Source organism: Phoenix dactylifera, unplaced genomic scaffold, assembly GCF_009389715.1.
Source record: "Phoenix dactylifera cultivar Barhee BC4 unplaced genomic scaffold, palm_55x_up_171113_PBpolish2nd_filt_p 000360F, whole genome shotgun sequence".
Lineage (NCBI taxonomy): Eukaryota > Viridiplantae > Streptophyta > Magnoliopsida > Arecales > Arecaceae > Phoenix > Phoenix dactylifera.
Genome location: NW_024067817.1, coordinates 281,610 through 308,151, shown reverse-complemented (window position 1 = coordinate 308,151; position 26,542 = coordinate 281,610). Strand labels below are relative to the sequence as shown.

General features: G+C 41.1%; 1 protein-coding gene across 6 annotated transcripts in view; it reads left to right on the top strand.

Annotated features, from left to right (window-relative positions):
- Window positions 1-26,542, top strand: part of LOC103713185 (TLC domain-containing protein 4-like) — a 49,370-nt gene that overhangs the window by 11,458 nt on the left and 11,370 nt on the right. For 3 of the 6 annotated variants that reach the window (XR_005508072.1, XM_039118494.1, XM_039118492.1), the window contains 6 exons: window positions 1,124-1,260; window positions 7,912-8,000; window positions 8,091-8,229; window positions 8,337-8,414; window positions 8,596-8,717; window positions 8,811-8,886. Coding sequence is in view for 4 of the 6 variants with exons in the window: in XM_039118492.1 (XP_038974420.1) it covers window positions 1,124-1,260; window positions 7,912-8,000; window positions 8,091-8,229; window positions 8,337-8,414; window positions 8,596-8,717; window positions 8,811-8,886 (641 nt within the window). In the remaining 2 variants the exon portion in view is untranslated. The remainder of the gene's footprint in view (window positions 1-1,123; window positions 1,261-7,911; window positions 8,001-8,090; window positions 8,230-8,336; window positions 8,415-8,595; window positions 8,718-8,810; window positions 8,887-26,542) is intronic. The other 3 variants (XR_005508073.1, XM_039118493.1, XM_039118495.1) reach the window with 2 other exon arrangements.

Here is a 26,542-nt window from a genome sequence, read left to right as displayed (position 1 = left end):
ACTTCATAGCTCATTTTATGTTTATAATGTCTTGCCGAATAGACATGATAAAAATAATTTAAAAGACTTACTTTCAGGTTTCTGTAGAACTCCATAATCCCATATCCAAGGTACATGGTTCGGGAGGCGTATCGACACTCGATACGCTGAATCGGTATGCGGTATGGGAGGCGTACTGACACTATAATAGGATGGTACCAGTACCGTGTTCGGTATTGAGATGGCGAACCTCGGCCATTTCATTTTTTTTAGAGGAAATATTCCCATATCTTACCATTTTATCTGTTCTTTGAACTTTTGGTATAAAATAATCCAGGTGAGCACATTTTGTTAAAACTCGGAAATTTCCGGAATTAAAAAGAGCATCTGAAAAATGTAAGCCTAGCTGTTTCGAAATGCAATCTTTGAGTTGCGTTTTTGACCTTGCATCTGATCTGCATCAAATTGGCAATGATTCTTAATGTTATCTCCAACTATGTGTACATGTAGAAAACTACTTAGATGTATGTTGTTTGAGTTAGATTTGGATAATAGTTGTTTTTGTGGATTTTATCAATGGAAGTGTATTAATAAAAGAATTTCATTCTGGAAGGGGATGATCCAATACAAGGATGCAAAAAATTTGGGGATTGGGGTGGAAGGTTATAAAGCAGGACAGTGGCTTAAAAACAGCAGTGATCACTAGATAATGCACTGACATATAGAGGCTTATTGTCTATCATTTGTTGGAGTCAGTGATCGCTAGATAATGCAAATGCTTTGCCAGGATTACTAGCAATGGAATGCCACTTTTTTCATATTACAAGTTTTTACCTAGGAAAGCAGTCAAGAAGGAGAAATATTTCCAGGAGATCTGTTAACTACTTTTTAACAGAAAATCCTTCATTCTATATAAGGTCTCTAAACAATTGCTAACAGGAAATCATTCCTCACTGCTTTCTTTACTAATGCTGGTATTTTTAGAATTTAAATTTGCAGATATTTTGGCATGCTTTATCGAAAATATTATATCTATGAATGATAAGACCATTCTGATATTTTATGATATTCTTGTGTTGTTCAACTTTGTTATGGTTGTGTTTAGTCTTTACTGAATGGACATACTGGTAAAATGTATGTTTAGATGCAGGTTTGAAGACTTCAGTAATGTCACTCCAATCCTACCGATACCAGGCAGAGGCCATAGTTAAGGACTACTTATTGTCAGATCCAGCCGTCCCATATACTTCTGTGCTTGGTGGCATTTTCATGTGCAAGTTGGTGCGTATGATACTTTTTGGCATAATTTTGTTACAGAGTACTACTATCCATACATGTGGAAAAAGAAGATGGAAATGAGTGGTTTCTATTTCAGATGAACATATGGGGGCATGGGGCTATTTCTAAAGATAGTGGTTTCATCTCAAGGTTGCTTCCTGAAACCTATCATTATGACCATAAATCACTGTGATGCTCCATGTTTTACAAGTCTCTAGATAGCATATGGCTAGCCTGGGAATCCCTTGGTAGCAGGGCACCAGGCAGGTGGACAGTCAGGTGCCCAAAATATCAAGGTGGACAAAAAATTCAGAAATTAAGAACAGTAGATAATAAAAGTAATTGTAATCCAAAACATGAAGCATATCATATCAGCTAATTTGTGGAAGTCAAGGAGAACTAACAGCATCTAATACCGATTCGTAGATCAATCTCATCATGCTCGAATATGATACAAAACAATAAGGCAGGTCCATAGGCAGCCATTTGTTCTGTCCTTCAAACACCGGGGAAGTTAATTGCCAGATAACTATTTAAAGCTTTGTTTTATTTGAAGCAGTCTTGAATAAAGTTGTAGTTCAAGCATTTCATATTCATTTGTTTCCTGTACATACATACATGCATGCCTAACTATACGTATATGAATAGGCAAACAAAAAGAAATTTATCTTACAACTTCTCTATGATCTTCCCTGGACAAAGGACACAAAGAGGGACCATATCTCATTATCCATGCCCTTGGTTGCTCATTAACTCCTTTTCCATTTCCATAATTCTATCTGCAACTACTTGTTTATAAAAGGATTATGTTCTGTTGTTGCATGGGTTCAGTGAAGTAGGATGGGCAACTTAGCAATAATAGGGAGCTTACCATGTTTTTTCTTCTATTTTTTTTTCAAAAAATCACTTTATTATGTTGGGCATGGCACTTTTGCTGGAGGGACTGATGCAACAACATAGATAAATAGGAAAATGTCTGGAAATTCTAGGATTTTGGGTTTCCATGTTTGTAAATTTAACCATGTATATTTGAAAAATTGATATAGTAAAAATGATCTGTTTATATTGTTGATTGATGTGATAATTGAGTCTCCTGCATTTTCCATGCTGATTAGATTTTTTGAAAACTATCTTATCCATTTGATCCTGATAACCGTTAGATGCTCTTAATTATATTAACTTTTCAGTTTGTTATGTTGCAAAATATTAATCAGTTCATTTTTTTCAAAAAAAAAAGACATGGAATATTTGTGGTGGTTTTTTGTAACTTGTTCATAAGTCTACAATATGGAATCATATACTTATGTTATTTTTCATTGTTAAATTATGTCCGAGCAAATTGAAGATAAACTTCCATCAATTAGGTTGAACTATATTGATCCCTAGGTATGAAATATATGAAATCCTGGTTCTCTGTTCTTGCTCAGACTGGAAAATGTTGGCAGCTTGACTAGTTCCAGCTTTGGTGATTTATATTTTGGAACTAAAGAAAAGTTATAAAATAGAAATAGAAAAACATGACATTTTAAAAGGAACTTTACAATTTATTGTTTGACTGTATAGTTTCAGTTCTTTTTCTCCTTAATTATTTAAGAAATTTTAGAGATTATATAAGAACAAGAAAAATAAAAGAAACAAATACAAATTAGAAAATAATATGAAGTTGAAACATAACACAAGTTAACAAGATATCAAATGCCATTGTAGAGTATATTATAGTGCCTGGAAACAATCTTATACATGTTGACATTTATGCATTATGAAAACATTGAAAAAAGAAGAGAAGAAAACAAGCTTTTTTTTAACCTTCTGTTTTTCCAAAAGCTAAGGATTTCATTGATGGTAAGATCTTGCTTGTGTACGTAATGAAAATGAAGACAAGATTTTGTGCAATGATTCAAAAATAATGAATGAGGTTTTCTGTTCTAGGCTTTCAATATTTTAATATTTGATTTTGGAGTATTTCATGAATCATGCCCAAGATTTTGCATGATCTTATTAGATGGTTATGAGATCCCCACTAAAGTAGAGAAATATTTTAATATCAAAGCCTCTTCATTCCCCTACATTTCTTAGAACATAATTTTAATTTTTGCAAGCCAAGTCTAGAATCGCTAGATATATACGTACTACATATTTATGTTTGTATGTGTATATATGTATTGGTGGGGGTGGGAGGAGTGGGTAGGGGAAGGGGGATGGGGAGGTGGAGAAAATGCTTGCCCACTGTTGTATTTGTGACAAATTGATGTGATCTCCTCTTGTTCAATCTAGAAGGAAATTACAAAGATGACCTAAAAGTCGACCAAAAAGCAACAAATGTGTTAATTTATATGCTATTTCTATTTGCAGCTTTGAAGTACCAAAACCAATTGAAATTGAGTGGACACTGGTTGGTTTTTCTGAAATAAACCAAAGAAACGGAGCAAAAGGGTTGATTTTAGTTGAAACAGATTGAAACTCCAAAATCAGGATTTTGGTTCACATTGTTGCATAAACCAATATGTTTTGGTAAAAACTATTCAGCTTTAATTTAAACTTAAAACAATGATGAATCCTATTTCACGATATACTTTTATCCTATTTGCTTCTTCTAGTTATCACTAGCTACTTCCATTCAAATATTTTTTTTGGTCTTGCAGCTATTGTTTCTTGTGCTTTTTGACTATGTTAAATTACTCCTCCCTCAGTTTTCAAACTCTTGGTCCTAAGCTCAAGGTTTCCTAACAAATTCTGCTGCTATGCATACTGATACACCTTGGAATTGACCTTTATTGACAAGGCAAACGGACCAATGAAAGCTCGCCACCTACCTGTGGGCTGACCATTCAAAGCTTGCCATATAGCCAACCCAAGAAGATGCATGTAGAGTCCTCTATATTTTAAACTCTTTTGAGCCAGTAATAATTCGGTTGTGATCGCTAACTGTATCTTAACAAATGCGATACCTCAATAAATCCCTGTGATCGAGAAGTGCGAGCATGATGTACGAGCGATATACATGGTTTGTTACTTTATCAACCAGCATATAACCTTGAACTACTTGGTGATGGGCTCCAGCCCTCGCCTATATATTGCATTCTTGGGAGCCTTCTAGGTAGGTTCTTTTTCGACTCTCTTATGCTTTCTCTCTACCCCTCTCAAGCCTTCTCCTATTTTTTGAGAGTCGTGTCTAACTTGGGCATCGAAGAGTCTCTTTCCAGACATGCTTTGGTGGGTGGATTTCTTTGAATTTGCTGTTTCAAGTCGGAGCCAGTATCAGAGCGCTTGCCAAAGCCATTCCTCTGTCGTTCAATGCGAACTCGAGGGTGCTCGGCATTGGGTTCATTGCCGATCAAGCGCAGCGGCCACTAGACCATCGCTCCAGAGGCATGTAGTGACTCCATTCGATCTCTTCGATTCGGACGGTAGACGATCTGAGATATCCAATTATCCCACCAACTCGACATTTGGGTCGGGCTAGTTCCTAGCGGCAACAGATTGGCGCTAGAGGAAGGATCCTAACTTCATCTTTTGATGTTTGATCGATCAAGCAGGCGACATGCAGCCATGAAGTCGAGAACACAGGCGATGACCGTAGCCATCCAACAAGATGCAAGCTTGGAGTCCGACGGCTCTTTACAGAGCTCTCAGAGGGCTCCTCCGTAGGAGCTACAACCTAACCTGCAGCAGTTTTGTCTGCTTATGCAACAGGTTTAGACATTGACCACTGCCATCCAGAACTTGCAACGGTCATCCATTAACCACAACCACCAGTAGCAACAACAATCGCAGTTACAACAACTGCCGCAGTAGACTTGTGCCTTCGGAGATCAAGAGGATTCGGTGTAGCTGAGTTACCATTCCCATCCCCAGAGTCCAGAATGGGCCCGACATAGTCACTATTCTTGCCTATAGAGCATATGGCAAGGGAGGTGACGTTGATCCCCGAGATCGTAGTCTTGGAAGGGATCGATGCTAGGGCATTCATCCCACCTTGTAGTCTTAGAAGGGATCGATGCTAGGGCATTCATCCCACCACTGATTGGAGGGGATCTCCAAGAGGGAGGTCGACCTCGACTATGGGTTCAAGGAAATAGATTGGTGCCTCGGGGCTTTAAGAGGCCGCAACGTTGAGCTCGAGGATGACGTCGACTTCACAACCGACCCTCCATTCTTGATGAAGATCATGTAGGAACTCCTTCCTCGATTTTAAAAGCTCCAATTGGAGACCTATAACGGGACTACCGACCTCTTGGACCACTTGAAAAGTTTTAGGACCCTCATGATGCTCCAGAGGGCCACCTATGCAGTACTTTGTCTAGCCTTTCCAGCCACTCGAGAAGGCAGCTTGGTTGTGGTACACTTAGCTGTAGCTGAACTTGATCCATTCCTTTGAGCAGTTTGGCTAACTATTTGAGGCACACTTCATCAGCAGTTGTCGACGGAGGAAAGGTTCAGAATACCTATTTGCTATCAAGCAACCGGATAGAGAGTCCCTCCTGGATTATGTCAACCGTTTTAGTGTGGTGACCTTGGAGGTGTTCGACCTGAGTCATTCGGTCGCGGTGCCGCATTGCAATGTGGGTTGAGGACCTTTCAATTCCTTTTCTCCCTCGAGAAGAGGTAGAAGCTATTTGAAGCTCCTCGCCCGAGTTGAGAAGTACATAAATGCAGAAGCCATGACAGCTCGGTAAGAGTCGGACGAGAATAAGTCTAGCAAGAAAAAGAATAAACAGGCTCGGAAGGACAAAAGCAAACCTAAGAAGAAACAAAGGATGGGTAATCAAAGTTCCCATCGACCAAGGAGTCCAATCTAACAATTGGAGAGGTAAACACCTTTTCATACCTTGGAACGCAAATCCTAACAAAGATTGAGAACTGAGGCTACATGAAATGGCCTCGGAATGAAGCTGCGAAAAAGGATAAAAACAAATTTTGCAAATTCCACCAGGACTTCGACCATGACACCGAAGACTGCTAGCAGTTCAAGAATGAGATTGAGGCCCTCATCTACCTAAGATACCTTAGATGCTTTATCGACCACCCGCAAGATCGGAACAATATTAGGAGAGAGCTACTTTCTTCTAGGTAGCAAATTGACAACCATCCTACTGTGGGCATCATCAACAATATATGGAATGACCTCGCCTGCGCGAAGGAACTACACGCGCTCTGGCCAAGCAAGAAGCTCAGATTCGAAGAGGCAGAGGATGGGCAAGGTGATTTTCTTCTCATATGCTAATATTGAGGGTGTACAAACTCTGCATGATGATACTATTGTAGTTTCCTTAACCGTCGGTAATTATGATGTAAAGAATATATTAGTGGATAATGGAAGCTTGGCGGATGTATTATTTTATGAGGCTTTTTGTAAGATGAAGCTGCCTACTGACCAATTAAAGAGGATAAACTTTTCTTTGGTCGGATTTTCAGGAGATCCTATCTCCGTAGAATGGGGGTTTATCTCCCTCCCGGTCACATTTGGCCGAGCCTCAAAGTAAATTTGGAGAAAGGAAAAATCTTTCACAGATGACATGGAAGCAGGTGTGAATGATCCACCTATTTGCTTTACTTCTATGTCATGCTGCTGCCTGCCTGAGTGTGTGGACAGTAGTGACTGTCATGTGCATGGGGGGTGGATGGTTGTTGGTGAATCCCTGCTTTCACAACCTTCAATAAAATAGAATATTTCTTTCTGATGTGACTATTTTGCTCTTTACAAATGGCCCTCATAAGTTAAGATATTATAATGGACATTGTAATGGTTCTTGAGGGCCCATGCTTCAACAATGTCACTATTTTACATTACAATGTGTATGTACATGATGGATGTTTCAACAACTATTGTTTTATTTCCAGAAAATCTAATCTAGGGGTGAACTAGGAACTATAACAACTGTTGTTATCATTATAAAGACAAATAACAGCTTCAAGGAGCTTCATTGTTAGTGAATATTGCTGTTATCAAAACCTTCCTATTGTATTATAAAGTTCTTCAGTTTTTAAATCTAAAAGCAACTCATAGTGCATGGGGAATGCTATATTTTTCATGGTTACTAAATTTCAAGACAGATATAAGTTATAACTCCCATTTGGCAGTTATTGCCTACCACGAGCCTATCATAAAAATGGATGAGTATTTGATGTAACATAGTCATGATGATGCCTGATCCTACTCTGTGGCCTTCCTAATAAGGAGGACCCTATTTGGATTTTGACCCAAAGTGCATCTAGTGTTTGGTGGATGGTCATGATTAGTATCTTTTTGGCAATAAAAACATAAATAATTCATGCTTAATTAAGGTGCATGTACATTTCGGTGCAATAAAATCACATAACTGATATGATCAACCAATAAAATTACATGACTGATATAGTCAACCACTATCATCACTTTCTTATATCATTTGCATGCCTTCTATTTAAGTTGGTGTTTATTTATTTATGCTTTTATTTATTGATTACTGTTATGTATTTATGTTCTTTAGTTTACTTATTTTTGGGAATAGGATGCCTTTTTCATTCATTATTTTTTGCAAGATTGTCTCATACCATGCCATTAGTTTCTTGCTGATAAAGTTGATGAGGAACCGATTCTAAATGTTGGAGCTGAAGTTTCTGTTTACCACATCAGTCTAACCATGGAATGCTTTTTTCTTTGGACGGGTTTAGGCATATGATCTTACCCAGTTAATCAGTTCCTTTTACTTCAAGGGATACAGTTCCCTTACAAAGATTCAACGGATCGAATGGAACAATAGGTGAGTAATAAACGGCTGTTACCACCCATAATTCTTCTTATAAGTTGTTTTTTCCTTAAATTCTATTTGAACTTTGTTTCCTTTTTTCAGGGGTATGTCTAGTGTTCATGCCGTTTTTATCACAATTCTGTCATTACACCTAGTGTTTTTCTCAGATTTATTCTCTGATTATCACCTTGAGGGTTTTGTCACATTTCGAAGTTCACATCTTTCTACTTTTGGATTGGGGGTAACAAGTCTATTTTCCCATTGTATCATACATTCTTGTGCTTGGTCTTACTTTTGAAGCACAATCTTGGTTGTTCGTGTATATTATAGCTGGAATCTTGCATGCAGCAGGTTTCCGTTGGATATTTTATCACAGATCTTGCAATGATATTTTGTTTATATCCTTCCCTTGGTGGAATGGAGTATGTAAGTTGCCTATCTTGAAGCTTCATTCATTATTTTGCTTGAATAGGACCCATTCAGCTTGATATCAGATTGGCTGGAAATTGTGTTTTTACTCCTATTATATGATCTCTCTATTCTAGAAAAATATCTTTATTTGAGTTTTAGAAGTACTCTGCTTCTATGAGGACGGATTTCTTTGCAGGTTCTTCATCATCTACTTTCAGTAAGTGCTGTAGCATATGCCATGATATATGGGGAAGGGCAATTATATACATACATGGTCCTCATTTCTGAGACAACCACACCAGCAATTAATTTACGATGGTAACTTTGAAAATTGTGGATGTATTTCTTTGTAGATGCAATAATTTTTCGAAGTATCTAATTGCTGACCTCTTCATCTTTTCTTTTGCCAAGGTTTCTTGACACTGCAGGATTGAAGAGATCCAATGCATATCTAGTTAATGGGATTGTGATGTTCCTTGCATGGCTGGTAAGTGGAAGCTTGAGTCTTTTATATAACTGCTGTATCAGCTTAGGAATCTCTCTCCTGATTGTACACAACTTTTAAAAATCTTTAATTCTTTAATTCTTATTATGTTGCAGGCTTCTAGCCATATTTTATTTTATACTTGTTTAAGTGGTGATACAAACTTTTGCATCCTTTCTCCCTCATATTTCTATATTTCCATTATATATTGGGTTACTAACAATCTTACTACAACCTGGAAAAGAAAAATTTCTGTACATTCCCTACTGAAGTGAATTATAATTTCTGAAGTTTTTTAGACTAAATTATGCTAAAGAAACTGCATTTTTTTTACCTTTAACCATTCTATTTTGATAAACAACAGGAAAACATAAAAGAGAAATAATTGAAGAAGGAAAAGGAGGCAAAAGATAGCTTTCTAATTTCTTAAGAAGATAATGACGAAACTAGAAGATTCTAAAAGGAAGGGAAAATACCAAGAAATGTGAAACCGTCCTGAACCACCCGGTTCGGAGTGTACCGAGCCATGCTGGCGGCGGACCAAGACGGTTCTGGTATTTAAAATGAGAAATTGGTAGAAGGGAGAGAGGGAGAAGGAAAGAAAGGAAAAGAGAGAAGGGAGGAAGGGAGAGGGAGGGAGGGCCGCTGGAAGGCTGCAGAGGGTCGAAGCAGGGCTCCGCCCTCTGGACCTCTGTTTGCCAACTTTTCTTAAAATTTTCAAAATAAAAAAAGGGGCCCCGATGGACCCCTCGGGAGCTTGTACTCTCTCCCTCCCTTCTTCCCTCTCCCTTTGTCTTGTCTCTCTTTTCCTTGTTCTCCCTCTTTCTCTCCCTTGCCTTGTCTGCTGTGTCGGTACGAGCCCAACATGGAACGGCATGGGGGCATACTGAACCGTGCCACCGGCCGACAGGTACGGGCTTTGGTACTAGCACGGTGAACCTTAGAAAATATAATAGTTTTCTTATAGTAACCAATTTCAAAAGGGTATATCATGGACGACAGAATCGTCCATACCAGTGGTCGATCGAGATGGTTCTAGTAAACAAAACAAAAAACCAGCGATAGAGGAGGAGAGGGAGAAGGAAGAGAGAAAAAGAGAGGGGGGGAGGGAGAGGGGGAAGGAAGAGAAAGGGAGGGTGGCGGCTGGCCGGCGGAGGGACGGAGAGCCACACGAAGGGGCGGAGGAGCAGCTCCGCCTCTGATTCCCCTATTTCATTCGAAACAGGGATCCTAAAGGGAGCTCATTTTTCTTTTTGAAGTTTTTAAATAAAAAAGGGCCCCTTCGCCCCTCCACACGCTCCTTGGCCCTCTGCCGGCCTTCATTGGCCACCCTCCTCTGTCCCTCCCTCTCCCTCGCTCCCCACTCTCTTTTTCTTTCCCATTCTCCCTCTCTAGCATGTCGGGATGTGCTTCGCTGACCTCCGCCGATCTTCTCCTCTCTCCCTTCCTCTCCCCCTTCTCTCTTTTTCTCTCTTCTGTTCTCCCTCTCGCCAACCTCCTCTACTATATCGGTACGGGCCCGGCATGGAACGGCACGAGGATGTACCGAACCTTGCAGCCAGGCAACCGGTTCGGGCCCTAGTACCAGCACAGCAATCCTTGGGGAATATGCCTCCTTGATTAACTAGAAAATGAATTTGGTGTTTCTTAGTTTGTTGTTGCAAAATATATGTGATATTTGAAAAATTTCATCTCATGATCCGATCGGAACAAAGAAAGATTTTTCTCAGCTTGCTCAGCTCGAATCTCTCCAAAAAAAATTAGAATAAGATAAGAATTGCGAAAGTAGGGTCTAAGACTCTAAGTCCTCTTTTCTTTTGTTGATGATCTAAAACCAAGATACATAGCCTTTATTAATAATGCTGAGGTCTGTCTTGCGCAGTTCGGATAGGATTTCTTTTCCTAGTTCTAATAGGAATCTCTTTTCTAAAAGACATGACTAGTAGAAATAAACTTGAAAAAACTAAAATTCTTCAGGAAGTAGATCTTGACTTTTACATGAATTTTTTTTAATATCACTCCACCTAATTCTTCTTGGATTGGGAGATACATCCGGTCAAAGTCTTATCCGAAAAGAAAACTTTCGGTTTGACCGGCTTGTTTTAGGCCCCAAATGATGAAATTTTGACTCCATCACTATGGGCATTCTCCTATTAAGGATGTGGCGTCATGTCGTAGATCTCGAATAGTTAGCCATTTTTTTTTAAAAAAAGATTATCTCAATTGGTCATCGTACGACCAAGTTATGACCTCCGGAAGTTTTACTTGCGACTCGGCTTTCCGATGTGCTGGATCTTGCTCTTGGACTCTATGCAGCTTATCTGTAGTGGTCAAAGTGGTCCACATTGCATCTGGGGATCCTCTTGGATCACCTCGACTGCCATAGTATTGCATGAGATATTAACTTCCACATGTTTACGAGTCTTGTTACCTTTTTGGAGCTTAGCCGTAGTATCTTTCTTTGTAAGACTATATTGAAACTCCAGTACCTTTACATCTAGGTCTCTAATATGGGAGAACTCAATGTGCAGAAAATCTTGTCAACTCATATTCCACCTAGTAGGCATACTTTCCAGTAAGCCTATCTTTTATCATAACTGTCTGTCATAATCTCTATCTCAGTTGTCTATCAAAAAGCAAAGGTGATACTTCACATACACACTAAGAAAAAGCTTAGGTGATATAGGACCACCAGCTAGTTCCAATGTATATCTACCGATAGATATACAGGTCTTACAAAGAAAATGAAAAAGAGCTAAATGAAAAAAAGAAAATGTGCCTATGGCTATCTATCTTCATTCTTTGAAGTCATCTGTGTCTCTATTAGTATTTTCATACAGGTCTTGATATCAATAGTATGGGGCTTTTCACTTATTTTACTTACTAGTATAGGGCATGACTTATCACTTAAGGCCTGTTTGGATATTTCTACAGTATTGGGCTGAAAATTATATAGGAATCGGATCTGTTGGCCCTTCTAGCTTGCATTTTCTAAGAACCTGCCCAAACCGAGCCCTGATCCTAGCTTTTGGGCTGCAAGAAAAAAGAAAGACCCATGGAGGTATTTTTTTTTCTCCTTCCCTCAAGATTTGGGCTGAGTGGTATTTTGTTGATATAGGGCCGTACTTAAATAGATGGCCCAATCCATGAATCCTACAGGATTTTCAGCCCAATCATGTAGGAATATCTAAATAGGTCCTTACAATTATAATGAACCTCTACTCTAATATCGGAAGCAAACCTTAAGAGCTTCAGGAAACATAGGAAGCAAAAGCCAGCACACCGCCTAAATTGGATTTTGATACCTTTTCCTAACCCATATCTGACCCCTATAAAGAAACTATTTGTTTTTTGTAATAATGGTCCTTCCAATCAGACACTCCACTTCCAAAATCTATCCTGTAGTTCCTAGCTTTTATAACTCCCACTGTCTGTACCTGATTATCTATGCAGAATTTTGAAGCCTCTTATCATTTTTCTAGTATTAGGGTTTTATTATTTCTTATAAGCTTTAGCGTGTATTTTGATTGTATGGTGAAGATTAAATTTTTATATAAGCATGTTTAGGCTTGACTCTTAGGTCTATGTGATGATGATTTACTTGCCACATAAGCAACAAATTAAGTAGTCAAGGCCCACATTGATGGTTGGAAATATTGGAAGCTCCTTCTCACAGGGCTTCATGGGTCTTTAAGTCCCTCCATTTGTGTCTCCTTGCCTTTTCTCCATAAGTTGGCCCTTTCTAAGCGTACTTTGCTTTTTTTTTTTTCATGGTGTTGTATTAGAGGGAATCTGCATGCTATTAGTTGAGAGTTATAAAGATAAAATATTGGAGAAAAGGAAAAGCTTATTTTCTTCTTTTTGGAATCTCCAGTGATCTTTTTTAGTTTTCTTTCTCTGAATCCCCTTCTCCTTTTTCATCTCTCTTTTCATACCTTATTCTTTCCATGGTCAGCAGAACATCCCAAACTGCCTGATTCGGGGCGTACCAAGCTATATTGGCGGCGGACCGGGATGGTTCCGGCAACCAAAATGAAAAACCGGGACAGAGGGAGAGAAGTAGAAGGAAAAAGAGGTAGAGAGAGAGAGAGCAGGGGAGGGAGGGAGAGGAAGAAAAAGAGAGGGAGGGTGGCGGTTGGCTGGCGGAGGGCCGCAGAGGGGCGGAGGGTCTCCGCCTCCGAGACGGAGCCTGTCCTTCGCCCCTTCACATGGCTCCTTGGCCCTCCACCGGCCTCCGCCGAATGTCTGCTACCCTTCTATCTCCCTCCCACTCTCCCCCTTCTCTCTCTCTTTTCTTCTCTTCGGTTCTCCCTCTCTCCTGCCTCTACTGTGTCGGTATGGGCCTGGTAGGAACAGCAGGGGGGCATACCGACCTATGCTACCGCGTGACCGGTCTAGGTTCCGATTCTGGTATAGCAATCCTTGATTCTTTTTTTACTCTTCTTCTTTTGCCAAATACTTGCTAAACTTTTTTCTGAAATTTAACCTCATATAACAATTCAGCCAAACACATAAATCGGGCCTAAATCTACAAGTCGCTACATCACCTATCCTCTTAGCCATTATGAAACAGAGATTCGTTCAGCCTTCAAACTTGTTTCTTCTTATTCACCTTGAGTCTTTATTCTAGACACAAAATCTTGTTCAACCAGGTGGTACCTCCTAAAAAAGATTGCTCATACGGTCATACCACTTTTCCTGAAAGAAACATTCTATGACTACCGCTACCAATTAACATTGGGAAGCAAGTGTGGGAATGCATAATGAACAATCTTATCAGTTCTGTACCCCCTATTTCTATATGAATAAACTATTGTCACCTGTATGGTGAGAATAGCAATGTGAATATGCTGCCAAGTAGAGAGAGTATGAAGATGAAGCAATAAGATATGTATACACAATAACACAATCCTCTCTGATTCCCTATCTGGTAAGAAGAATGGGGTGGTTGCACCTACCAGATGCTCGACATCTATCTCTCTTATAGTATGCATCAATATTGCTGGGTAGGTTGGTTATTGGTTAATGTCACTCTAGAGTCTAGATGATATTTAACTTTGGTCAAATTAAAATAACAAGCTGGAAAATTAGACATTCATATGTCAATAAGCTGTTAGGGGCTACTTGGCTGCCAGAATATATAATCCAAGAATAATTCGGAGTGAAGGGCAAGTGGCTTTTTTGAGTGAGAAGTTAGAGGGGCCGATTATATTTTCTAGTGGAAATTTAGAGGGGTGCAGCAAGGACCCATGATCATTTGCTGATCCCTACTTTTGGGGGAAGGCATAAATCACCTCCCTGGTGGATTCTGTTATCCCTTACCATTATCCTGACCCACATATGAAGTTTTCTCTCATCACCTATTTTCCATTTTTCCAACTTTTAGCGAGCCATAATCAAGGATAATGGATGCAAAGCACCCAAACAGGCCCTTAATCACATCCTTGAGAAGTAATCATACTCCCTAAGACAAAGGCAAGCAACCTCCTACCAATCCGAAAATCTATATGTTCTAATTGTAGCATGAAATGGTCTTCTTCAAGTCTTTCTAGTTCCAGCAATTTACCCTGATGAAGATTCTATCCTTTTTTGGACTGGTTGCTAAGTTTTTTGTCGAAGTTTACCACAAAACTTGCAACTACGGACCACTTGAAACAAATTGAAAGGAAACTAGAGATTACCAAGTGATCCAAATTATTATGGATGAGTCATATTGCAAATGAAAAAGAAAATGTGCATCATTACGATCAGTCCTTTTATAAGCCCTTAGTATAAAGGCATCCTATTGAGATTATCGGTTAATGAGATAAATGGAAGAGGAAAGGGGGCTGTTTGGATAGATAAGTTAGGTCATCAAGAATTACTAACGAGCTAGCCTATCATGAGAGAATTTTTTATGTCCCCAACTGCTTTGATGATGGTTGATAGGAACCAGGGACATCTCCATTTAGCATCATGGTGTGCCTTTTCTCCTACGTGTTAATTTAGCATTTTCTGCTCTTACTATAGGCTTTTTCTATGTGTGTGTGAGAAAGCTGTTGACATTGCACCTGAGATGTGTGCTCTTTGGTACCTCAATTAATTAATAAAGTTTCTAGCTCTTTTCATCCGGATCCTAATTCATCTAGCAAAAAGAGGAGGGTGGTGGGAAAGAAGTCATATAAGAACCTTCAAAACATGGTCCTCAACTTGCTCAACAGAATAGTTTAGAGCAAATATCTTCCTCTACAGAGTAAATGTATTGACCAAGGTCTGCCGAACCGCTCGGTTCAAGCAGTACCGAGCCGACCCGGTGCGAAATTAGGTCGGTTCGCCATTTCAATTCGGTTCCGACCTCTACAGGCCAGAACCGGTCCATTTGGGACCGGAACCGGCCAGAACCGTCCAGTTCGATGCCGACTCGGTGCATAGAAACACCAAAAAAATCAAAAAATATCAAGAAAACACAAAAAAAAAATCAAAATACACTTAAAATTATTGAAAAACTTCAAAAAGATTGATTACTAATTAAATATTCTTGAAAAGTAAAAAAAATGGGCGTGCCGGTATGGAACTGGAACTCCCTAGCCGTACTAGTTCCGGTTCGGTACCGAACCGGTACGGAACCCTACCGACTGCCAACCAGTACGGGTCCCGGTAGCGGTTCGGCGGTCCTTACTATTGACTATTAAACATGATTCCTTCATGGATGAAGTTACTACTTCATGTGAAAATCCCTTCTACCCTTTCAGTTTATCAACTTGTCTTAACAAGCCAATCAAAAGATTTTTCCTGCTTTATTGCTAGTCCACAGTCCAAACCATATTAGCAATTTTATTATCATTGGTTTTGAATTAATTTGAGTTTATTACACAGGCCTAGCAGAAAATGCTTCGCTGAAGTCATCTGATTTATGCAAAAGGTTTCATCATATTTGACTTCAGATGGACAAATTGACATTAGTTACAAAATAGCATGTTTTGTCAAAAGTAGCTTTCCTTTCGTGGTCCCTTCCCAGACTTATTTTTGTTCATCCTCTGCTAAGACCCCTCAATATGGCTTTTGTTTGTCTTGTCCCTCATCTGTGCCCACAATCTCCTCAATTTTCTCCCTTTTCTCAATTCTCATATTCCCCCCAAACCTCTTCAAAAATTCCAAATACAAGTTTTGAGACGTGCTAGAAGCTGGATTACGCAAAGGGTATTTGAGAGCACTTTAGGATATTCTAGGTGATTTACCTCTAAAGGTGTTCAATTGGGCTCAGGCTGCCCAACTCATGGAAGCACAGATTTAACGATGAATATAGTCAAATGGAAATAATATATGAAGCGCAATCAAGTTGTTGTTATGTATCATTGGAGGCGTGCCAGCAAATTTTGGATTCTTGATAATTTCACTGGACATTAATTCTTTAGTTGAAAATGTTTTGGAAAGTTCTGTAGATGAAAAATCATAAGTAGAAATAGGTTGAACAATATTGGAAGAATCTTAATTTATAAGCAAAGATTCAAGGATTATTCATAAGTAATACATGAATCACAGAAACTTACAGAAACTAGTTATCATGCACGTGTAGCTGCACATGGCTGCAAAGAATTTTTAGATTATAAATAATTTAATTAAAATCTAGATTCAAAAATATCTGCAAATAATTAATTCATAATTTTTTAAAATCTAATGCATTTGAATCTCACTGTAGGTTCTTAGAGTCAATATATACTAGTATATCCTTTTCAGGAGTTTTTGGTGTCTCTTCTTTTACGTAAAACATGTTTAAACATTTTAAAAGAGAGATCTAATGAGGGTCATCTCTGGAGTAGAAAATGTTGGGAATTAAGCCACTTTTATATAGTTTAAGGATGTACTTCTTTTAAAGTCAGAAGAATAACAGGCAAATGAAACATTGAGAATAATTCGAATATTATTTTTTCACAAGGAAAACTTTCATTTTCAAAAAAAATGTTAAGATGCTATGGAGAGGCAAAAGAAACAGAATGTAATTGATAAATGATGTTAGGCATGATAGGGATCTGATCTACAACTTAATATATTCCCGACAAAAGTGCTTGTTTATCATAAAAGATGAAAACAATTTTCATGTTACTTGTTCTAGGTCTTTTATGAGAAGGAATACATAGTCTGATTTTTTTTTCCAACTAAAAAAGGATTCCACAATAAACAAAAGAAAATAGGAAGGAACGAAAAAGCCAAGAGAGACTTGACGCCGGGGAGGTGTTGAACTTGGTCTGAAAACTCAAAAGAGGAAGGGTATGTCGGTGCAACCGATTGTGGTAAAGTAGAAACCCCACTACTGACCCAACAGCCTGATCTTGTTTTTCAGCAAGATGTAGGTAGTATTCATCGTCTAATATGCCCAACACTACTGACCCAAGATCTACACCATGATCAGCAAGCGATAACCTAATGCTACAAGTAAACATGCTTAAGGTACCTAGGACGTCAAAGTTTGATGGACTCCTCTATCTTGCCATGTGAAGTGGATTTAGTGTGGAAGATGTTATGGCATAACCAGTCTTCTTCAGCAGCTACCATGGTTGTATTCAGGTTGCGGCGGACCACCAAAGCTTCACCTTGATCGGCATGCACTAGCTCTTCCTCGTTCGGGCCTTTGTTGTCAACTTAACTGGCTGATATTTTTCCTCTTCTACACATGATTCTTCTTCCGGCAAAGAGACGAGCTTTCTACTTGGGTAGTTGCCTGTAATATGCCCAAGCCCTTGGTATGTGAAACACTTGCGAGGGTTGGAGGCGACAGTTTTGGAATGGTCGTGGTTGTTGAGGATGCCCTTGTTCTTCTTTTAAGGTGATTGGGAGGTGCTGGCTTTGGAAGATGCTGACATCTTTGACACAAAACTCCTCTGGTTAGTCTATCCATTTCTACACCTCAAAAAGCATGCATTATCTTCTTTTAGTTGTTGCTTCTTGATTTTTTTTGCCAATCGTATCACATCAATCAGTGTCCAAAAGGATTGAAGTTACATGACTTCATTTTAGGCTTCAATCCTCCAAGATATGGTGCTATAGTTTGCTCTTTGGGGTCCTTTATGTCACACATTACGAGGACTTATTCGAATTTCATTGTATACTCTTCTACGGTCATATCACGCTGCCTAAGATTGTGAAAGCTTAAGATATTTATTCTGATGATAATCTTCATGTAGGAACTTAGTTTGAGTTCGCAACTCTTGTCCTACGTTTGGATCTTGCCGCACCCTTCATGCTCAAGTCGCTTCAAATTTCCACCAAATTGATGCATACTTTTTGAGCTTGATGGTGACTAGCTTGACATAAGAAACTTCGTTAAGCTCGAAAACTTGCTCAACAATGTGGACTCAATCAACGAACTCATCAGGTTGCAAGCGTCCTTCAAAGTTAGGGTTGTCTATTTTAATACTGAAGTCACGATTTTGCGATGTGGTCTTCGTTCATGTTGGTTCTAGGTATCCTCTCTACTTGATGAAGGTGCTTTTCTATTATAGAACGGATTGAAATCTTCCGTTCCTCATTGGAACGCTCGCTTTCACCATCAAAGGGATCTTTATCAGTGTAGTGATTAAAACTTTGGTAATATCGGCGGTCGTGTTGCTTTTGTTGTTGACAATGTTGCCCAAGGTGACAATCCAAGAAGGGGGGTGAATTGGGTTTTCTAAATTTTCAATTCTTTAATTAAATTGATAGATAAATAAGTAGTTTAGTTAAGGTTAATTAAGTGCGTGTAGTGAAGTTAAAAGAACACACAATGCAAACACACAAGAAGTATAATAGTTCGGTGCTCTCTTAAGCACCTACGTCCACTTCCCAAGCGTCCCCTTGGAAATTCACTATAATCCCGCGGATTACAGTTGGATTGTTTTTCGGGCTCACAATCCAAAAACCTTTACATCTTGGTTTTTCGGAATCACCAATAACCTATGTTGGTTTTGCGGGCTCACCAACAACCTACAACGTTGGTTTTACGGGCTCACCAACAAACCTTACAAGAAAATTGAAAAAGGAAGAATTTGAAACTCCTAAATGAGCAAATATAACAATTATACATTAAGAGAAGAGATGAGAAATAGTTATCGCTTTGAGGATGCTCTTCTCTTCTTTGCTGAGGTTACTTCACTTCACAATGGGTTGGTGGAGCTGTTGAATGCACTCTCAGATTGCTCAACCATCTCCTTTTTGGGATTTCAATGAAGAACTTTGTTGAAGAGCACTAGAGCTTGCTTTCTCTTGAATATGCTATTGATTTTTGCAAAAGATTCTTTCCTCTGATGAATAGCGTCTCTTAAATACTTCCCAACCTCTATTGGTCACTCCCTATTCGTTAGATTTGAAAAACTAGCCGTTACTAGCCGTTGGAAGCTCAAAAAGTGCTTCTGCAGAACTAGCTGTTATGCCCTTACCCATGCTGGGGTCGACCCAAGCTTTTCTGGGGTCGACTCAAGTTACTATTCCTTAGCCTTGGGGTTGACTCAAAGTTCTCTGGGGTCGACTCAAACTTCTCTGGGGTCGACCCCTGCTACAGTGGGGTCGGCCTTCTCAGGAACCACAGAAACTTGTTTTTCGGCTGTTTTTACTGGGGTCGACTCATGCTTTCTTGGGGTCGACCCGTGCTACAGTGGGGTCGACTCGAGCTTCATTGGGGTCAGCCTTCTCAGGGATTCCAGAGACATGGTTTTTGACTACTTATCCTGGAGTCGGCTCATGTTCTCTTGGGGTCGGCTCCACTAGGGTCGGCTCAAGTCTTCCTGGGGTCGGCTCCATCTGGGGTCGGCTCAAGGAATCTTGGGGTCGGCCTTCTCAGTAAATTTCAGAAAGTTGTTTTCTTGAGGCTTTGAGTTGGGGTCGGCTCATGGTTCTTTAGGGTCGGCTCCTCTCCTGGGGTCGGCTCAAGGATACTTGGGGTCGACTCCACTTACTGTTCATCTGTGTCATTTTTCAAAGGATGTGCCTGGAGGTTCCAAAATGTGCCAGGGTCGACTCCACTTCTTCTGGGGTCGACTCATACACTGTCCCAAGTATGTTGCTCCGTGCCAGTGCGTGCTATCTGTATCAGGGTCGACTCCAAACTTCTTTGGGGTCGACTCAACTCACAATTTTCTGTATCTTAAGGTTAGACTAATTTATATAATCAATAGAACATATTTCAAGTAATTTTGAGTGTATGCCCCGATAGAATTTCATACCCTTAACAATGAAAATTACTGTTTTGCCCTTAAGAGTAGATTTTACTTGAAACTTTGCTGAATTAGATTTGAAGGCTCTCTATCATTTTTCTACTACAAATTTTATATCGTCGTTAATCATTGGAAGTCGTCTTGATCTCATTCTCTTAATATATTATGAATGTATCGAGGATGTCGTATACATAGTGATGTATCACGTCAAACTGTATTATTAAATTGATATTCGCTCAATTGTTGTGTTAATCATCGAAATATCACTATCATCCTCAATCTTTCCCTTTTTGATGATTACAAAACATTGAGTATGGGCAAATTGACGCTTGTATAAAACTAAGGGTTTTGTTTTAGAAAATGCTTAAGTTGCTGAATTTCAGCTTTTCTAAATTTGAAAGTGAAAGCTCCCTCTCTTTCATTCAGATATTGCTAATTTGAACTTTTGATTTTCTTCCCCTTACTCTTGTATTTTTTTAAGGATGAAACATCAAAAATTTGAGATAAAGCAAGAGTTTCAGGTTATGTATCGAGGCATGAGGAGTATGTGTCAAATTCAGAAATTTTAATTGATAATTCAGATTTTCTTGTTTGAAATTTGGAAGTTTAAAGTGTAGAAGATTTTCATTGTTGCACATTGCTCCCCCTTAAGTAAATATTTTTTTCCTATTTATTTTTCAACTTCTCTTGCTTCTTTCCTATATTGCAACTTCTCTCTTTTCTTACTTCTCCCTCTTTTTGTCATCATCAAAAGAATATATAATGCATGAGTTTTCAATGACAAAGATCATAAAACATAATTAAACATTGCATTTCATAAGAGTCAAAATTACAATGTTCTAATAAGCCAGAAAATATAACATCGTTTTCAAATAATAGAAAGCAAGATACATAGATAGCTAGAGTATCTCTAGGCACTAATCTAGATGAGTCCCTGCAGTGCTATCAGTAGGCCTAGCGGCATCCAAGGGCTGGGATCTGGCTCTAGATCTCCTAGTATAGGTAGCGAGAGGAGGTCTGGGCTGATATGACTGTGAAGGTCTGTGAGCCCTATGAGCTGGCTGGCTCTGTGCCGAGACCTCTGACTCAGCTGCTCGAGCTCCCAGAGGACCATGAAACTCTCTCTCTAAAGCTGTCATCCGGTCCGTGAGGCCTGTCAGCTGAGCAGATAATCCTCTAATCTCTGCTGTCATACTGTCCATCCTGCTCATCATGCTATCAGAGAGGCCCCTCACCTGAATTGATACTAGTTCAGTCATCCTACTCCAATATTCCTCTGTATATCCCGTAGGTGTGGAGGATGAAGGTCCTGCCTCTACATGTGCCGTAGGGTGATCAGCAGGTATCTCAGGCTCAGGGATAGTCTCCAGGCTCTAGTGCATCAGCCTCTGGTGCATGTGCCTCTGCACCTCCATGCACCCACTGACCGTCCACTTTCTCATAACCCATGCGCACTAGGGATCGTGCAGTGTAGGTGTCGGTAAATAACAAGTCCCTGGATATCTCTTCCTCAACACATGTCATGATGACTGAATATCAAGGTGAGTACCATACCGTAAGGCAAGGATGCTCTCGATCTGGATACGACCTCACGCATCTGCCTGATCATCATGGCTGGAAGATTCAGGAGAATACTCTGAATAACATGCTCCATAATGGCCAAATCGCGCTCAGATACATGATCAAATCTTCCGCTCTTCGGAAACAGTATCCGACCTATGAAGTTATGCAATAACCTCATCTCAGCTGATAAAGAGCTAGCTATTAAATTTTCCGAATAATCAAAGTCATCTCTCTAAAACCAGCTGTAGAGCTCTAATCCTGTGCTCTGGTTTGTCTGGTGTGGCACCTTCGCAGAAGCAACTCACTCACTCTCCTCAGAGATACGAACTCGTACTTCTCGGACTTCAGACACAAGCCCTCCCAGACCGACCCGTAGAAAAGCATAGAACTCACGAACTAAATCCGGGTAGGTCTTTAAATCTAGGGAGTAAAGATACTCCCATCCTTGCCGTCGAATCCAACCACCCAACCGGAACCCTTCTTGATCCAAAAATTCGAAATGAATCCTTCTACCCATGGTAACCGGTCTCCCCACATACTTAGCAAGTTAGACTGAAGGGAAAGGAGGTGGAGGAGGCTCTGCACGTGTCTCACCTTGTGGAGGCACTGTAGAAGATTCTCTAGGACGTCCCTCTACAATGGTTGGGCGTGATACTCTCCCGGCTCTCTTGGCCACGGCTCGCTTGAGTCCCATTTTTCACCAAATTCTTTTTTAGATCTTGATCTAACGGCTTGGGGAAGTAATCTACCACTATTTCGAAGTGATTGAAGGGGATTGGAGAGCAAGAAATTTGGTTTGAGAGAGGAAACAAAGAGTGGAGATGCCCTAATTTCGCTCACGGGTCCCCTTTAAAAACGGGGGTCCCGCTGTTAGGTCGACCCCAGCTTTTGCTTGGGTTGACTCAAGGAGGGGTCGACCCCATTCTGGGCTCGGGTCGGCCCCGTTTCAGACTTCCAAAAAAAAAATTTTTTTTTTTTAAATTCTTCTTTCATATCCTTACCAAATCTTTTGAAACATTGATATATGTGTAAGGAAACCATAAATGAACAACTTTACCAATGTTTCATGGGATTTACAAAATGGGAGGAGCGTATCATGAAACTTTTTCCCCTTTTTTTATTCAAAAGGATCACATATGCCTAATTCTCTCCTAAGCATGCAAAATCTATCTTCACTTAAAGGTTTTGTAAATATATCAGCTAATTGTTTCTCGGTACACACATGCTCAATACATATATTTCCGTTTTGCACATGATCTCTAATGAAATGATACTTAATTTTAATGTGTTTTGCCTTAGAATGCTGAACCAGATTTTTAGTGAGATTGATGGCACTGGTATTATCACATTTTATAGGAATTTTGTCAAGTTTGATTCCATAGTCCTCTAGTTGTTGCTTGAGCCATAGTACTTGGGCACAACTCCCGGCAGCGATGTATTCGGCCTCAGCCGTTGATAACGCTACTGAATTCTGCTTTTTACTAAATCATGATATTAAGTTGTTTCCTAGGAATTGGCATGTCCCACTAGTACTCTTCCTATCTAATTTATATCCAGCAAAATCCGCATCAAAATATGCAACTAAATCAAAATAGGAGTCTCTAGAGTACCATAACCTTATATTTGTAGTTTCTCTTAGATATCTAAGGATTCTTTTGACAGCACTTAGATGTAATTCCTTAGGGTCTGACTGGTATCTAGCACATATTTCTATACTAAACACTATGTCAGGCCTACTAGCAGTAAGGTAAAGCAAAGATCCAATTAATCCTCTATATAGTTTCATATCTACATTTTTTCCTTTTTCATCTTTGTCTAGCACTGGTGGGATTCATTGGAGTGTCGATTCCCATGTGATTTTTATTTCCAAACTTCTTTAGTATTTTCTTTGTATACTTAGTTTGATGAATAAAAATTTCTTTCTTAGTTTGCTTGATTTGTAATCCGAGAAAGAAATTTAATTCTCCCATCATGCTCATCTCGAATTCTCCTTGCATTAATTTAGCAAATTCTTTACAAAGACTATCATTTGTGGCACCGAATATTATGTCATCTATATATATTTGTACTACTAGCAGATTTTTGTCTTTTCTCTTAAGGAAAAGTGTTTTATCTACATTTTTTCTACTAAAATCATTATTTAACAGAAATTTGCTTAATCGATCATACCATGCCCTAAGTGCTTGTTTCAATCCGTATAGTGCATTATGTAATCTAAACACATGATCAGGAAATTCATGACTCTCAAAAAATAGGGGTTGCCTATATATACTTCCTCTTCTATATAACCTTTTTTTTTTTTTTTTGGTAATGCGGATGAATCATACTCGGCGGGTACGGATACACCCAATACAGTCAAAAAATAGGATACCTCGGAGTGCCAAAGGCAGCTCCCCATCTCCAGACCACAAAGTGCCTCCGGAATGACTAGCTACATACGCAGCCACCCAATCTGCCGCACCATTGGCTTCACGGTAAATATGCTTGGCCTGAACGGCCCCTCCATCTCTCACCATAGCCCAAATGTCTCGGAGCAAGGGATGGTCGCTACTGCCACCCCGAGGTCCCCCCTGGATCCAACTTATAACGGTGGCAGAATCACCCTCCAGGATGATAGACCTGGCCTGTAACACGCACCGGGCGTGGCAAAGGCCCGCCCAGGCAGCTATCAGCTCCGCACTCGGTACCGAGGTATCAAATAACTATCCCCGGCAGCCACGACCCTCGCAGACGGGTCCCGAATAACGAAACCCGCGCCTCTCCTAGTGCCACCGTCCAAGACTGACCCATCAAAGTTGACCTTGAGGAAACTCGGGGGTGGGGGCTCCCAGGTGAAAAACACCGTGCGGGAAGCTGCCGAAGCAGAGTGGGAGCTCCAGATGTCCCGAGCTATCAAGGTCCCTCCAACGGGGGTGATGTGACACAACTCTGCCGCCTGACAGCGGGCACTCTCGACCACAAATCTCGGCGACATATGTCGCTCGCCGAATGTACGAGCGTTCCTGGCCAACCAGATCTGGTAGGCAGTACAGCTCGCTCGAACCACCACCTGACTAAGCGTCGGGGACTCCGAGCCCTGATGCATGGACTGTAAGAACTGGTCCCTGCAGCTCCAAACCAACTGTGGGACCCCTGCCAGGCGCCAAGTATCCCTCGCCCATGTGCACCGAAACAGGGCATGGTCTACCGTCTCGACCGCACCGCACACCCCACACTCCAATGGGATCCTCAATCCTCGTCCACCAAGTACAGCTCTCGTAGGGAGCCGGTCCCAAACCACCTTCCAGAGAAACAGCGCGACCCTCGGGAGGAGGCCCAATCGCCAAATCCAGGCGCAATCAAGACCAGGCTCATACTCCTGCCTAAGAAAGCGAGAAAGATCACTCATCCGGACTCTAGGACTGGTCGAGGAACCCCACACTCGCACATCTGGTCCACCACTCCGAGGTAAGGAGAGAGAACGGACCCTCTCCGCCAGATGCTCCCGAAAGAGGCGGGCCAATCGAATCTCATCCCAACCGGCCACCCCGGGGGACATGAGATCACAGACATGTAGACCCTCCTCAGCATCGACACTAACTGTAGTTGGCCAAAGGCGCAGGGAAAGGCCGTCAACCCATGGGTCACCGGTCACATCGATACTGCGCCCGTCGCCTATCAACCATCGGGTATGATCCGACACCATGGGTACATACCTCGCTATCTCACGCCATAGAAAGGAGCAACTCCGCCCTCCTCGGGCCCAGCCCTCCGGGCCTGCCCTCCCATAACGGGCAATCATGATCCGGCTCCAAAACCCATGCGGCTCCAGGACGAAACGGGAGGCATGCCGGGCGAGGAGCAGCTCACGACTCTCCAGGAGAGACAACACCCCTAGACCACCCTCCCTAAGAGGGCGGCAGATACTCTCCCATGCCACTAGATGCACCCCACGACCCCCGCCAAGCGAGCCCCATAGGAAGCCCCGAAGAAGACGCTCGATCTTCAAAAGAACTGATCTTGGCACCACCGTGTTCGCCATGAGATAGATGGGCATAGAGCCCAGAACAGACCTAATCAGCGTTACTCTACCCATCATAGATAGGGACACTGCCCTCCAACCCTCTAGCCTACTCTGGACCCGTTGCACCATCCCGGTGCACTCGGATACACGCAGTCTCCTACCTGTGATCGGAACACCCAGATAGGTCCAGGTCCCATCCTGCTCGGGCATCTCCAGAATCCTCCGAACCCCCCGTCGAATCCCGGGTGGCGTACTCGGGCTGAAGGAGATGGTGGATTTCTGGGCGTTCACTCTTTGACCCGATGCATGGCAATAGGTGGCCAAAATCTGCCTGATAGCCTGAGCATCCGCTATGCAAGCCCGCGTCAGGAGGAGGCAGTCATCGGCAAAGAGTAAATGTGATATCGGCTGGGCCCCTGGAGCTGGGACGTAAGCCCCCAGCTCTCTGGCAGTGCACGCAGCCTGCAGTGACCGAAACAGGACATCAGAACAGATGATGAACAGGTACGGGGATAACGGGCATCCCTGCCGAAGCCCCATAGTAGATCTAAAGAAAGGGGATGGTGAGCCGTTGACCAAGATAGCAAACCTCGGACCCCGGACACACCCCATAACCCAACCAATCCAGGTGTCATGGAAGCCCAGACTCGCCAAGGCTAGCCTGAGAAAACTCCACCTGATTCTATCATACGCTCGCTCCATATCCAGTTTGATAGCCATCAGGCTCCGTCGCTTCGAAGCCCGTCGGAGATCCCACATCATCTCTTGGGCCACCATAACATTATCAGAAATACTCCTGCCTCCCACAAAAGCACCTTGCTCATGACAGATAATGCCCGGGAGCAAAGGCTTCATGCGATCCATCAGGATTCTTGCCACAACTTTGTATAAAGTAGTGCACAAACTAATCGGTCTAAAGTGACTCGGC